The sequence below is a fragment of the Spea bombifrons genome, chromosome 10 (assembly GCF_027358695.1).
Source record: "Spea bombifrons isolate aSpeBom1 chromosome 10, aSpeBom1.2.pri, whole genome shotgun sequence".
Lineage (NCBI taxonomy): Eukaryota > Metazoa > Chordata > Amphibia > Anura > Pelobatidae > Spea > Spea bombifrons.
In genome coordinates, this window is record NC_071096.1 from 36,037,543 (window position 1) to 36,054,033 (window position 16,491).

The 16,491-nt window shown below is 42.5% G+C and overlaps 1 protein-coding gene across 1 annotated transcript in view; it reads left to right on the top strand.

Moving 5' to 3' along the window:
* Nucleotides 1–16,491, top strand: part of BANP (BTG3 associated nuclear protein) — a 126,143-nt gene that overhangs the window by 43,609 nt on the left and 66,043 nt on the right. The window contains exon 7 of the mRNA XM_053448751.1: nucleotides 1,619–1,858. Coding sequence (XP_053304726.1) covers nucleotides 1,619–1,858 — 240 coding nt within the window. The remainder of the gene's footprint in view (nucleotides 1–1,618; nucleotides 1,859–16,491) is intronic.

The following is a 16,491-nucleotide window of genomic DNA, read 5'->3' on the forward strand; positions in this document are numbered from 1 at the left end:
CGAGTGCATATTTTGAGTTCTTTACTTCAGGATTCTTTATTGGCCGACTATAATTCATTTTCAGAGTCACAGTAAATTTGTTTTCAGGGTTGGGGTTTCCACTAGAACGTAACTGATGACTTTAGCAGGTCTCCCACCCAGCGACAGCTCAGTCGTACAGTAGCAACAGGAGCCGGACCAACACAAACCACAGGCTCCGTCAACAGTGATGAACGCTGTTTGTTTTCACAGACATCCAGATAAAACCATCTATTTACTCCTACAATTCATACTTTCCATTTTCCAAATGACATCTCGGGATGGAAAATGAGAAACCTTAGAGCTATCCATAGCCAGGTAGCTTGGTGAGGCGTTGGCCGACTGGCAGGAACCTCACCCTTGGACCATAAACGACGGGCATAGCTGAAGCATAAGCTGTGATTTATTGCTCGCCAGAGACACAGAGGTTATAGCAGGTTTAATTATAGATACAAAGTGACACCCAGACCTGTGTTTCTCTTAAAGGGCCAGCCTCGTGCACAGGGCATCTCACGGCTCGATGAACATTATAGCAATAGCGGCCCGCTGTAGCACAGTCCCCAAGGGGCGCCTTTTTTTTTTCTGGTTTGTTTTGGAAGGGTTTTCTCCTCTTACGTCATCACATTTATACTTTTACTCGCTAAGAGTCCAGCCCTGCTGAGTACATGGGGATTTACACACTAATTATGTTGTACAGTTCAAGTGTTATCTATTGCAGAGGGATTCCAGATGCGAAACGTTTGGCGCTCCACGGGACTGTTTAAAATTGCGGTTCTTCTCTCTTTGTCACATATAGTTCTTGTTTGCCGTGTGAAGAGCCACAGGGTTTGGAATGCAAATGAAAAACAGATCTCCCGGCAATATGGCCGTGTATATTATGGCGGATGAGACTGGTTTTGCTGTCTAATTCCAATGTATGGAACTGATAAATGCAATAGGTGACAGGCTTATGATCATGGAAGGCATATAATATTTACATTCTTTAACATATTTCTAACTCGTTTCCTCGTTGATTGATCTGTCTGCCCCAGTTGTCAGGATCCACCATGAAGATGATAACGTTCTCATATAAATTCACTAAGACATATTCAATGGAAATCAGGTCGACAACCGCTTATGCCGAGTTCCTGGCAGTTTCTTCTGCCGAATCCACTCCCTTATTCTATCATTTCGTCCTGCGCTACAATGTATCAGATAAGGAGAGTCCGTAATATGAGGGAGAGATTAGACTTCTTTTGTTGAAATCTGGAAAGGAAAGAGTTGTGGGAATTAAGGGGTGACCCTAAGTGGGAGAAAACTCACAGCCCATTATAAACAGCTGAGTAATCCATTGTTGCTGAATAAATAAAAATCTAGAACTAGTAATCATTCTGACTAATCTGTGATTTGGACCTCACATTCACAACGAGTGCCGATCCTAGCGCCTGGTAAACGTCTAACAGCCTTTGACATTTCAACACCTTTCCGAAAGCAACCCTTTAAGTATTTCTCTTAATAAAGCTCTAATTTTAATGAAGGAACGGAATGCTCTAGTATTTTACACCCTACTTGTGTGAAAAACAACATATGTAAATGTTTGTTGTATTTTCCTTTTATCCAGAGGATTACCCAAACGGCACCTGGCTGGGCGATGAGAATAACGCAGAGATGCGGGTACGGTGTCCCATCTCATCAGCGGACATGCTGCACATAAGCACCAACTGCCGCACGGCGGAGAAGATGGCCCTTACGCTGCTCGACTATCTCTTCCACCGGGAGATCCAGGCCATTTCCAACCTGTCCGGCCAGGGCAAACACGGGAAAAAGCAGCTCGACCCGTTGATGATCTACGGGATCAGATGTAAGTAGCTACGGAAACACATATTTTTACATTCATTAATATGTGATGTGATTACAAGTATAATATATATTATATTTTTATAATATATATAAAAACATAGAACCCATAATAAGATATTCTTAAATTAGTGTTTGCTTGTTCTGTGAATAGGCAGCCACTGATTGCTTTTTGCTCCTCGTTTAGTAGACAGGGTTAGGGTAGGCACCCTGTGGCCAAAATGTCTTGTTGTGCGCGTGAGCTTACATTCTATAGCACACCAGTACGTCTTGGTATTTTAATAGATTCAGCTCTTTGACTGGTCTCTGGCATACAGTAGGTTAAACCTTCAACAAAAAATCTGGATTCCATGATATTGGTTTCCTGTTACCATTTTGCTGAACTCCCACCTCCCAGAAAGTCTTCCCAGAACCATCTGCAGATAATAGACGTGTTTATTGCTAGCTTTACTGATCCCTTTCATCTTTGTCTTTAGCAGATGAAATCATTGACTCAAATGCATTTCTCTATCTAAATACAATAATTTAGCAATTAACCCGCGCAGTCCCAGACCAAGCACTTTATTATTAATGATACCTTCCTAATGGCACAGAAACCAGAATGCATGCACCCCATCAGATCGAGTGCTTACACATTTATCTATTATTATTATTATTATTATTATTATTATTATTTATTTATTTGACTTACAGAAACAAGAGGTAAGAAGGGCCCTGCTTAATTAACATTTACAGAACATCTAGCAATGGTCACAATTGAAAGTCACTCAGCGATGCTTAGTGTTTTTACCTGAAATGTGGATAATATGGATGACTTCTTACTCAGTAGCTCCTCTGTGAAGCTCCATATATAAATATATAATATATATATATATATATATATATATAAATATATATACAGTCTGCCTAATCTGTACAGTTTGTGCATCTATCTGGTCATTTCGTAAGCTATAAAGCAGAGCTCCCTTATTCTTAAACGCAGTTCCCTCCGCTGGTGCTGGGCTTGGCTTTTGGTCTGTAAGGCATCCGGATAGATCTGTACATTGCTTTTCCATCCATTATAAGGTCAGCGAGTCCCGCGCCGAATCCACTGAGTTCTTTGTTTTGTACGAACTCGATTTCCGTGGGTCACTTATAGAATGTCCCTCTGTGCCGGGCCAGAGAGCAGCTTGTGTGGGAGTCGTTTGGGGGTCAGTGAAAGTACTAGACCTTAAGGGCTTGCCCTTAAATGTTGCTTTTTCTCATTATAATCCATTGGGGAGAGGAAGGGAATAAGGTGGGTTGTAAACTAGAAGAAGCCCTGCACAGTGTACTCATCAAAAGGGGTCTCAACCTCCCTGGTGATGACTGATCTCACCCAAGTAGAGCCTTGTTATCAAAGTATTTCCGCCGCTGGAAACCTTTTTGCTCTTTGGTTTAAAAGAGTAATCGCGCACGCCTTAGTAACAAACATTAAGAAATAAGGAATCACGTGTATATTACTCTGGGTGTATGTCTACCTCTTCAGTATTGTAATAATATAATATCCTTTCTGACACCCTTTTGGGGGTCTTAAAACCCTTCATGGCCCCAAAATATTACTGTAGACGCACGAAAAGTTTCAATAATAAATTTTTTTTTAAATTCGTCCTTAATATGAATGCCGGGCTCCTGAATCCTAAAGAACCTATCGGGATTGTACTTCTTTGGATTGTAAATATTGCTTTAATGCGTACACGACAGCATCAGCAAATGTTCTTTTGGCCCTTCTAAATTTAGTTGAAACTCCTGTTATGTCTTGAAGGGGCTTGAGAACTTGAAAGGGTCCAAGCGCCTCAATAAAGTGACAGTCTAGTAAATATTTATAGAACTCCCAGCGGGGCGAACAGAGGCTACCCTGTAAAAAGAAGTACTTGTAACATTGTCACAAAGCTCTGTGTTGTGCTGGGAATAATAATAATAACAGATCTCAGACAAAGGCTTCTAACAGTTTGCAGAAAATAGCTTTTCTACACAAACAAAGATCTCCAAATAATGACAAGGTTTATTTCTCATACACTTCGCGGAGGCAGTCCATCTGGGCTCTGTGTGTACAGGCGTGATGGCGTAGATCCATGCTTTTCAACTGAGAGGCAACAGAACACATTGTGAAATATGGACACGTTACTGAAAAGTGCATTCAGTCCCCAGAGTTGATGAGTTTTAGGTTAAATTCCTTTAAATGAAAACGTAAAAAAAAAAAAAAAAAGAACAAGTATTCTATATAAAAATGAAATTAGAATGGGTTTCATTTAGATTGAGGGAGGATTTTGGAATGCAGAGGTCTCGTTCTGCGGCGATTCTTTCACGTGCCGTATTCTTTCCATCGCTTGGTAATAACAGCGTTCGCATAATCCGAAAGCCCCGTACGCGGCAGAATGCTTCGTCAGCTGAATGCCATTTTCTTTCAGGCCATGCAAAGCCTCGGTAGCTCATAAAAACATTTCTTCTGCTATATGTTTACTTTGGTATTCTGTGGCGGCAGGAAAATATTGTGCAGACATAAAAGTGAAGTGTTGAATGGAAACAGACATATTAACCGATGCGGACGGAATCCCTATCAGCCCGGAGCAGAAACCACACAGCCAGCGCCGTGTAAATATCACTGGGAATAAGGGACCTTGGAAGCAAGAGGTCTTTATCCTGGCCTGAAATACCTTTTGGCAACCCAGACTTCGTACTCTAACTCTTATCACACCTCCCTGTCTGCGAATAATAGGATTTGTAGTCGGGCACACGCCAAAAGCTGCGTGCTTTGCTCACCGGGCTAAACCAGATTAATTCACTGAAAAGGGTCTTTGGCACAAAACTTCCGTCTCTCTCTGAAGTCCGGCTGCTTTCAGGCAGCGTCTTCCTGATTGTGGATAATGGGATTGTTAGTCCAGAAAATCCCCCCCCCTCTGCTTTTCACCAAGTAGATCACCCACCAGACACCGCTTAGGAATTACCATCCTTTTAGTGTTATTCTCACTTAATTAAACATGTTTATGAAGACCGCCCAAGTTTTTTTTTTTTTAACCCGATTCTTCCATTTATTTTTCATCTCTTCCATTTATCTTGCAGACATAGATAAATAGAAAAGCTTAACATTTACATTTTCACCATTCCTTTTCTTCACGCAACATCTCATTTCAATTATTCACAGTGATTACTCTCAATGAATATGCGCCTCGTCTTGTTATCAAGCTTCCAGAAACAGATAGGATCATAACCGTGTCTTTCCCCAAGGAGAGCCTCGAATTATATGTGGAGCGCTTAAAAAGGAACTATCACCGTCACAGCTTTTCATTCATTCATTTACTGAAACTACTAATTCCTTACGCCGCGTCTTTGTCAGTTTGTTATCATATTAGAGATAATGGGTTTGGATCGGTGGCAGCCTGTGGCAGAACTAGCATCATCTAATCATTTTCCCCTACCCAATCTTTGGGCTGCCGGAACAATCAGCAGTTTAGCAATAGAGGAGAGATGACTTAATTGGGAGAGAGAATGATATAGACCCAGAGAATAGTAAGTTTAGATGACTGCTCCCGTAGAATGCTCACAATGTGTGCTTTTAATACATATACAGTATGTTACTTATTAAGTAAGCACCGATATTATAGTCCATTCTATAATCCTGGCCACGATGGAACGCAGGGAATTATTAAATCTGTGTTTGGACCGTTCGTTGTTGGTAAATACTCCGAGGGATTGTCGGGTGAAGAATGGCGGTAACAGCAGAGGACAAGGACACATATTTTGTTGGTAAATAAACTGGCTCGTGTTCCATGGGAAAATATGCTGAAAAGGGGTGGAATTGTTTGTTGCAACATTTGTATAACAAGAAACCGTAGATTTAAACAGGATGAATTCTCCATCTGCGTTACATTAAGTTACTCGACAAAAGAAGCTACGGCTTTAACAAATGACACTTGTGAATTCCGAGCAACATTCGAGAAGAAGTAACACTAAAACAGAACATGTCTTATTCTGTATTCCGCCTCTGCAGAGCTGGATCTTCTTGGCAAGATCCCAAGAAACCCCAAGGGTCCCCCCAAAATCAGCTGGTAAATAAGGTTCGGATTGGTGAATACCCCCAGGGGTAATTATCAGCTTGTAGATAGGCCAGCTCAGCGTCATAAACCATCTGAATTCTATTTAATTACCTTGAAGAATGTAAGCCTTAGTGTGTAGATCGAGTGACCCCGCTAATGAAATCTTACCGTTCCAAGACATGCAGGTGACGTTTGTCTATTTTTTTTCGTGGCTTCCTTGAAAGCCTCCTCTACTGAACAGAGAAACAAAATCTCATCGCAGTCGGGTCACATCTGCAACATTCTGTTTGTTTTCACTGGGGGGGAAAAAAGACAGAGGAAGTTTGCAAAATTCTTCTTCATAAAGTACAATGCTGATGAGTTCAGTATCATAAATATCTAATTATTCCGACACATGATCGTTAACACCAGTGTAGTGAAGCTTAAAACAAAAAAAAAAAGCTATTAGTGGGTAGTCTCTTACCATAAACTGTCAATCACGGCTTCGCTGATTTCAGTTTATTAAACAACAGTTGAAGAGGGATAGCTATAAAACCCCCATGAGCCATATTTGAAATCAGGGACTCGGGCCAGGTTACATTAAATGTCCTTCTAACCAAACATCTGGAGCACGGCCAATCCCATTTACAATTCACAAGACGCTCTCGGATAAAAGACTCTCTAAGTTTCTGCGTCTTCCCCATGCCCTTCTTACTAAAGGTGTTGTTTTCCCCATGGGGGGATCCTTACTATTTTGATCGGCTGCAATAAATGAATTCTCTTGAATCGCTGCCGACTTTCTGAGGCCGCAGAAACAGAGGGTTTTTTTTTTGTTCGGTTCATCTGTAAGGCAGATGGGTGGGTTGGAGGTCACCGTCAGCCGAAGCATCTGCAATAACAGTTTCATTCTTATTTGACCAGCGTTAAGCGTCTTGTTTCAGCGCGTTAATGTTATAATGTGTGTTTGCTTCCTATTGCAAGAACTCCATCTTCCAGTCCTTAAGGAGCTAGTGGGATAGCTTAGGTGGACCTTAAGAAAATCACATTATGTTAAGTGGACCTGTCACTTAAAAATATGACATTAAACACTAGAACGTAAAGAACTGGATGCCGTGCTGACGGTTTTTAAAGTATTCAAACAAATGGACGTTTTATTTAAACATTTTAAAGGACATAATGGTGAAATGTCTGTTATTGTTATAATTTTTAGCATGACCTTTAGTTGTAGTGGAAGAGTTTCTAGATTGCTATGTCTTGTAGATTCCATCAAGCTGTAAAGACATTGTCCATATTACAGGCGACCAGTTCTGAACTTGTTAAAGCCTAGTTTAGGTCTTTAATCGAGTCCTGCTGATATCCTTTTCAAAAGAAAGCCCACAAATATGTGAAAACACCTTTTTTCACAGAAAGGAACCAGTGAGTTCCTGTCCAAATATCTGCTATGAGCTTGTAGCCTGACCTTGAGCTTTGTAGCCTCTACGCCTCATCAAGAAAGGGCTGTCTGGGGGGGAAAAAGTGACTTTAAAGAAGACACATTGGGTGTATGGGGCAATCATACTTTGATGTCTTGAGTGGAACCATTGCCAGGTCTCAAAAACATCCACTAATTACAAGAAGAAAGGCGTAGATGGAGCATTGCTTGTGCAGCGGTGGAAACGTCAGACGCTGGTCATGAAGCAAAGGAACCCTTTAACAAATTATAACCGGTGGATCGTGTAAAAAAAGGTGTTTATGCTCAGAGAGGAGGTCATTTTATGTCCTGCCGGTGTTACGCTGCCAATCTATGGGCTTTATGACACAAGCAAAAGCCGGTTAAAAAACAAAAGCGATGATTAATTTGTGTCTGGTCGTAAATCTCTGGGTTTTCCATCACGTTTCCAGTGGTCAAGTCCTTTGGCTCCCCGGGATTTACGAGGGCCAAGTAAGGGTCATTTAACCCGTGCAAGTGAAAAGCAGCCAAGAGGAAGTGGCCGCTGGTCTAGAATTCACTCTGAGATGTTTATGTTGAGAAGACCATGCGAAGCAGTTGCCGGTGGTAGGTTACCGTAATTTAGACTTTAATGAAATTTGGAAGGATTTTATTACCGAGCCGCTGCCAGTTTTGCAAAACCTTAAGCAAACGAATAAAAAAAAATTGTTTATGCGCATTAAACGCATGTAATTTTGGTCAAAACTCAGCCATCAAACTTTTGGGTTCCAGAAGGTTGAGTTATGACGCTCCCTGCTGCCGCATTTATCAAGAGCAACTCCGGGTCATTAATGACAATTTCTTCTGGCTAATAAATTGTTATTTTACATGTTTTAGGGCCCAATATCACATATGTTTTTCTCTCTCTGTCCATGATGGACACAGATTTTTTTTTTCCATTACAAATATGCTTCAAAACAAAGATCAGGTAACAGCAGGGGCCACCTATGGAGCGGGTAGGTCCCAGCCCAGAAAAAAACCCATGGCATGTAACATACATTGACGTCTGTCAGCGAAGGAAGCGTCAGGGTCTTGAAAAGTCATTCGTTACGCCGTATGGAATAATGCTTAGTAGGAGCTTCATGTTAATCTCAGAAAAGATATCGAGAACCTGCGGAATAAATCCTGGCTCCGGACAGACGCTTGCGGCTTTTTGTCAATATGGAAATTCTTTCAAACCCTAAACGAAAAAAAAACCATGTCCTAATTGTTTGTCATATTATACCTTAAAAACAAGTTGTTTTAATTTTTTTGTTCTTTTCTGGATGTCTGCTCAGTTTACAAGCCGTCCCCGCTGATGACATTGCGTTTGCTTTATATATTAAAGACAGCGTCTCAGTCTTTTCACATACAGCTCTGGCGCGCGTGTCGGCCGGTGCCCCCACTCCTTTAGGTTAGATTTTAGCTTTTCCCTGCGAGTGCCAATTGTGACGCCCTGGCTTTGCTGGCTGGGCTGCGGCCTGGCCCCGTATGATGTTACCATTCTGTTCCACCTTTCCCAGGAGTGCTTAATATAACAGGGTGTCTGTTCTAACGTTCCACCAGAAATGACTCCAAAAGGGTGACTGGCCAAGAGCGAGCGCCGGCCAGAAAGAGGCCTGAAGGGGGTGAGGGTGGAAGGGAAGATGTGACAGAGAAAGGGACGGCCAGTAGGACAGGTATAAGAATGCCAGGCGGCCACTTTTAAACCTGTGTGAAGTCCATACCGGGTAAGAAGCACCTTAAGTAGTGGACACATAGGTGGACAGGTACGTGTTTAAAGAATCTGGTAGTTTTATCTCTTTATTGGCGTCAAATCGAGGTTTTTCCTGTTAGTATAAGCAGGAACCAGGTGTTAATCCACGCAATGACACATTCAGCCTTGTGCGATGGATTTTACACCAAGTAAATCTTTTAGACTGGAGAACATTTTTTTTTCGTCTTTCAGCCTTCTTTAATAGACCTGGATCTATGAACAGCGCGAAGATCAATTTGTATAAAAAGTCTTAAAATTACTGCAGTACCCAAGCAATTAATATTCTGTAGGTAACCCAAGCCAAGGGGTAGAAGATAGAGCAAAAGCTTTCTTCTAACAAACAATGGAACCATTACTGACATAACATTCCATCATGGTTTAGCTGTGAACGGTTCTTCACGTCTTATCCCAAGGTACGCTATCCCACCCAGGTCTAGATACATTAGGAATCCCTAAGCACAGGGGCGGCTGGCGGCCCCCATACTTAATATATTTCTTAGAAGATTAAATACTCAGCAAACAGAGCAGAGGCTGAACATTTGAGACACTTGCTTATTAACTGGCAGGGTGTCTTTAGAAGGCAATGGCAAAAAAGGGCAAATGACAGGTTACATTTTAGAGAAATTGAAATCTAGCATTCCATATAGTTTTCCCTTCTATTTCTATAACATAACTATTCTATTTTTCTTAAACTATGTGATCATACATTTTTGTTTAAGTGTATAATTAGGAAAGGCTTTGTAACAATAAAATATAATAGTCACTAATCACACAGCAGAGTTTATTCAAAGGGCATTGTTGACACAATCTTTGTATTCGTTCTCTATAGAGAATGTGATGTTTTAATAGCTTGCTAGGTAGTAAAGCCTTGAATGGAGAGCAGATCCTCTCGGTATTCCCCCCAGGGTATAGCAATCATTGGAAACGTTTTGGCAACGTGCCGACTCCACACCCCTTCTGTAATCCAGGGACCAATGAGCTGCGCCTGCCGTAAGCCATGTACTATAAAGGAAGGGAAATGAGACCGCGGACGTTGGCTTGCGTCCAGAATTCATGTAGCGTCCCCCCCCACACACATTTTGATTTAATTGTTATGAATGAAAACTATAGATTTCATCTGCAGCTATTAATTTGAGACCGTTCCCAGTTCTCTATGACATATCTTAGAATACTGTTTAAATATTATGTTAAATTTCGGGGCTCGTAGCCGTGTTTATCCAAAGCAAGCACAGATTAATGTATTTATTCACTTTTGTACGCCTGCAGAGATTTCATAGCCTGTGCTCGATATCTGAGGGTTTGCTTAGATAAGCTGCGTTCCTACCAATAGTCGCTGCAAGTTATCACCAAAGGAGCCCAAAGTCGCCTCTGTCTATGTTATCCCAGGCTCTCCACTTTGTTTTTGCATTTCTTGTTACCCCTGCCCGTGGTTAATCTGCCATTGCTGCTTACTGTCCCAGCCACCTTCTTTCATGACTATTCCCTTTGCTCTGTCTCCCTGTCCATCCTTCACCTTCTCATACTAACCCCGATTTCCATACTTTGGTTGTCCCTTGTGCCTTTTTCCCACCTTTTCTCTCCTTTTCCTGCCGTCCTTTATCCTCTACCTGTTTCATTCTGCTCGAGTTTCAACGGGCGTCTGGGTATTTCCAGGTACGCATTTCATTCAAAAGCAGTCATCAGCTGCTGTTAAATTACCAACATAATAGAACCTATGGGGTTTTTCATGGAGGCTGTGGTACCAGAAAGAAACCCAAATTATTTATACACAGCGTGGATCGAAAACCCAGATCCCCAATAAGTTAAATGCACCTTTAGTCCGTAGAGGAATACGCCTTAGAATTACAACTCTTGGGTGCAGTGGCATATTTAGCTTTCTTGCAAGAACCATTGCTTACAAAGCCACAAGCTCCCTTGGAAGAGCTTAAGCCCTTGTCGGTGATTCATAACGTTATTTTTCTTGGCGGGCGCTGTGTCGGCTCCTCGCTATCCAGATGGATCTCTAAAAAGATGCTCTGGAAAGGGATTATGTAACAGGATGTCTAGGGAGACTTTATTAAAATATGTGAGTTTATAAATATGAGGCTTCTTATGCACACATTCATATTGATCTTTCAGGTGCCTCTGTATTTACCTGCAATTTAAGAAGAATTTTTAGAATCTTTATTAAAAGGGAAGCCTACAAAGACCTGTTCTGCTGCTATGTTTAGGAGGAAGCACCTTTTACAGACACATTAATAAGAGCTTTGCAGTTTAGTATTTTTGTAGGAGCCATTCATTCCTAAACTGCAGCGTCCTCCTGCTTCCTGCCGTACACCAAGTTAAATGTGCATCATCAGTTTAACAAAGAGGGATTAAACCGGGGGCGCACCTAGAGTATCTGGCACCCGGATCTAATACTTGACCCCCAACTTTAAAATATAAAAACACCAGCATTCTCACTTACGTTGTCTAACACTCACTCTTTTTCACACTCACTCCCTCTCACACACTCTCACTCCCTCTCTCTCTCAATGTCTACCTGCCTTCTCCACGCCGAACACTTCCATGCACCTGTCTCCTTTCCTGCAGCTCCTCTTCTGCTCTTACCGCTTCTCCTCCTGTCTTCTTTCTTCTTCCTTCTTCCTTCATCCGCTTCTCCCTGTGTCCTCTTTCTTTGTCTGCTTGTCCATGAACCAGGCCTCCGAGGGCACTTCTGCAAAAGGGAAGAGCCTCCAGGCACACCCTGTCCCCTGATTGGAGCCCCGTGAGAGGCCTGACTCACGTAGAAGCAGACGGAGAATAGTCACGGAGAGTAGCGGAAGAAGACAGAAGATCAAGAGGCAAGAGCTGCTAATTTAAAAGCAGTATTACCTCTTTTGTGTGCGGACTATTTGTTTTCTTGACTGCACAAATTAAGCTTTTATACTTACGTGTGAGCAGAACACAGGGATTGTAGGATTGTGAAATATAAAAACATTTAGATATCCTTTGTTCTGTGATTTAGCCATGGCAACGTGCAGGTCAAACTGTCAGCTCTTTGACCAAGAGGCAAGAGCTGCTAATTTAAAAGCAGTATTACCTCTTTTGTGTGCGGACTATTTGTTTTCTTGACTGCACAAATTAAGCTTTTATACTTACGTGTGAGCAGAACACAGGGATTGTAGGATTGTGAAATATAAAAACATTTAGATATCCTTTGTTCTGTGATTTAGCCATGGCAACGTGCAGGTCAAACTGTCAGCTCTTTGACATGCGTCCTTAACTATTTATTAAAGCGACCATTGTTTTTAGAAAAACCTAAACCCTATTATTAACCCAAAGGGACCTTTTTAAAGCACCAGTTGATTATTGGCTTCGTAAAATCCCCCACCTCATTCATTCCATAATTCAGAAATCATAGGCTGCATGAAAAAAAGAGATTACAATTTATTTTATGCACAGCTTGAATTGCAATTTACCGCAGGATTGAAACGATACCTTGGGATTTACAACTCCATGCGCCAATAAAACAGCATAGAAACATTTGGTAATGATGGCAGCTTCCAAACAATTCATCAGGGCCACGCCTAGCTTTATGGCTCCAGAACTGGTCTACCGTATAGAGCTTGGCACCTGCAGAGAGCCGGATTTGGCCCCCACTTTGCTGTTCTCAATATAGACCATGGAAATGATGAACACTAAGGACGAGTGCTGTGAAACCTGCCTGTGTTTATATGCATTTGTCTTGGTAACTTTAGATCGTGCCATTGCTTTAGACCCCTACAGTAAATGGAACTCCGGAGATTCATTTCCTCCTGCCTTCCCCAAAGTTCTTTTATTGTTTTGTTTTTTTGTTTTCTCGAAGAATGCCGTGCCTCGACAATAACCGCATTATTTTATACACGACTGAATTTCACGAGTCCCGAGGCTAGAATTCCTGGGAAGTGCACAGATGACAGCGTAATGCAGGCTTCAAACTGAGCTCCTTACACCCGGTGGGAGACATTACGGACGGCTTGGCTATTTGATTTTCAGTAACTGTACTTAAAATCGACAGGATAAGTGGTTGGAAATAAAGAATTATTGGTTTAAAATTAGAAAAATTAAAGAAGTCGTGAAGAAAGATGATTTGGGACTTTGACCTTCAAAAGGATTTTAGCGTTACATATTACAAAAGTATAACAAATCCAAATACAAGAGCTGTGTGTTAAGTTTTGTTTATAATTATCCAATGGCTTTACATTCTGACGCCCCATTGAGATAAGAAGCGGGAGCAGCCATGTTTTTGTGCTGTCTGATAGAATTTCCCACACAAAACAAGCCCCCTGAGTGCTTTATAATGTTTCTGTGTCTGCCTGGACCATACCAAGGAAGGTTACAGGGAGACCGGGTGAGTGGACTGGGTGTGGGGGGGCTTCTTTTCCCATACATTGTTACCATCATTCAATAACAAGTTATGGGTCAGGGCCTAATAGACATTTGCGTTCTTATCCTGGGAAGGATGACCCCGTGACACCCTCAATGTATTCAGCAGTAGATCTTTTGCCAAAAAGAAGATCAGCCAAAAGCAGCAAAACTAAACTTTCCATTAGTACACTTTTAATTTTTTCTCACATTTTCTTTTATATCCCGCAGACATTTATGTTGTGCTTTTTTGGGAGAAGAAACTGTAAAGCGATGGAAGGAACCTATTAAATTGTTCTCCTCTTCATAATAACCCCACTTCTTGTGTCTTTTTTTCCTGCTCTATTTTATTACAAAATATTTATGAGAACAATACATTTACAATGGAGAACAGCTTGTCAAGATGCTTCTTCTGGCGTGTCTTCTCTTTCCAATTTCAGCATATTCGGCGTGTTGTCAAGGCAGCCATGATATAACACGTTAGTGGGGATTTTTTCACTCTCATGTTCTCTGGCCAGCCGCTGGGGACTATAATTCCCATCATGCACAGCCAGCCTGAGCCAGTTGCTTTCTATGACACGGTTTGACTATTAAGGAATTGCTACCAGAATCACAATTGTCAGCTAAGCCAATCTTTAACACCGCTAATATATTTCTGGATAGATTGAGACATTTTCTCTATTGCTCTGCCTTTCAGCTGTTTTCATCTCCAACCGCGGGGCGACAAACCTAAAACCTTTTAGAAGCTGAAGGGTAGAATCGCTTGATTCTGTGATTAACCAGATGTTGAAAGGGTTAAACGTGGAAATAAAAACAGACTCGGTGCTCGGAAAGCAAACTGCAGGCGGGTGGCCTCGTTGGCCATCGATATTTGTTGATTAAAGGAGAACTCGGTTTTTCTGAGATGGGATGAAGACTGGTGACTGAAATTTCACTCATTGCGTTCGAAGAACATCTTTAACCGAGCAAGAAAGAGAAGCCTGTTTCTCCTAATAAAAGATTTGCAATTAACTCATTTATATTATGATTTCATTCTTTGGAAACTCAAGATAATTGTGGCCCATTAGAGGGATCGTAACAAAAGATTATGCAAAAAAAAACCTTTGATCCGTTATCCATGCCTTCGATGAAATGGTTTACAAGGCTGAGCCAGTGCGCAGATGATACGGCCCATGAAGTATTTGGCCTTTTCTTACGGTCCTTGGAGCATCTGTCTTGACATTGTATTATTATTTTACCTAGAGCTGAAACAACGAATCGATAAAATCGATAATAATCGATAACGGAAATCATCGATAACGATTTCCGTTATCGATGAATCGAGTGATCGATTCGTCGTTGGAGCACTAGGCTCCTTTTACTTACCTCCGCCAGCGTTCCCCGCTTCTGCTCCACGCTCTGCAGTCTCCGCCTTCTTCAAGCTACGTGACGACGGATGTGACGCGCGTCTACTATCAAGTTGGAAGTGGAACAAGTTCGTAGCGGAGGTAAGTACTCTTTATGTCTATTGTCTGTGCGAATGTTTATGTGCGAGACTGGGTGCGCGGCAGAGTGTGTGTGTGTGTGTGTGTGTGTGTGTGTGTGTGTGCGCGCGGCAGAGTGTGTGTGTGGGTGCGCGGCAGAGTGAGTGGGGGGGTGCGCTGCACAGTGAGTGGGGGGGGGTGCGCTGCACAGTGGGGGGTCCGCGGCACAGGGGGTGGGGGGGCAGGGGATGCAGGGCAGGATGTGAGTGCAGGGCAGAGTGGGGCCAGGAGACTGGATGCAGGTCAGAGTGGGGGTGGGAGGGCAGGGTGGCAGACTGGGTGCAGAGCAGAGTGGGGGTTGGGATGCAGGGCAGGGTGTGAGACTGGGTGCAGAGTAGAGTGGGGGTGGGGGGGCAGGGCAGGGTGTGAGACTGGGTGCAGAGCAGAGTGGGGATGCAGGGCAGGCTGTGAGACTGGGTGCAGGGCAGAGTGGGTGCAGGGCAGAGTGGGTGCAGGGCAGAGTGTGAGTGTGGGGGCAGGGCAGAATGTGGGGGCAGGGCTGGGTGCAGGGCAGAGTTGGAGACTGGGTGCAGGGGCACAGTGCAAAGTGCTGGGTGCAAAGTGCCAGTGCTGGGTGCAAAGTGCCAGGGCTGGGTGCAAAGTGCTGGGTGCAAAGTGCCAGGGCTGGGGCAAAGTGCTGGGCGCAAAGTGCTGGGCGCAAAGTGCTGAGTGCTGGGTACAAAGTGCTGGGTACAAAGTGCTGGGTGCAAAGTGCCAGGGCTGGGTGCAAAGTGCAAAGTGCTGGTGCAAAGTGCTGAATGCTGGGTGCAAAGTGCTGGATGCAAAGTGCCAGGGCTGGGGCAAAGTGCTGGGGGCAAAGTGCTGGGTGCAAAGTGCCAGGGCTGGGTGCAAAGTGCTGGGTGCAAAGTGCTGGGTGCAAAGTGCTGGGTGCAAAGTGCTGGGTGCAAAGTGCTGGGGCAAAGTTTCTTGAACAGTAATAGTCCACCTCTTTTCAGAATGTTTGGGGTTATTTTGTTTCATAAATATTGTGTTTGGGTTCTTGTACTTTGAAAATATTGTTTTTTATTACATCATAACAAAATAAGAATGTTAATGTAAATTTTAAGTTGTTTTTTAACATCCAGTTCATTAAATTCTTTTAAATAAACGAAAAATTTGCATATTGTTTTTTTTATCCGATTAATCGATTAATCGAAAAAATAATCGGCCGATTAATCGATTATTGAAATAATCGTTAGTTGCAGCCCTAATTTTACCGTCCTGGTGGGGTTTTATGAATGCTTCCATTTGAATGAAATGGGCATGGTGGTTTAAAAACCTTCCTGTTTTTCCCGACTATTATGTAATCGATGCTTGTAAGAGATCACTTCGTTTGGTTTATTCATTGTTTTATTGCTTCACCAGCCTGTTCTTCATAAGCTGCAAGTCCATTGGTGTTACATTTAATATGTCTTTGTAACAAGTGTTAGGTCTGTGCTCTAGAACCCAACGGCTTTCATTGTCTGACAATGTAGAACACCTACTTCTTCCTGAAACATGAAATTCCAATGA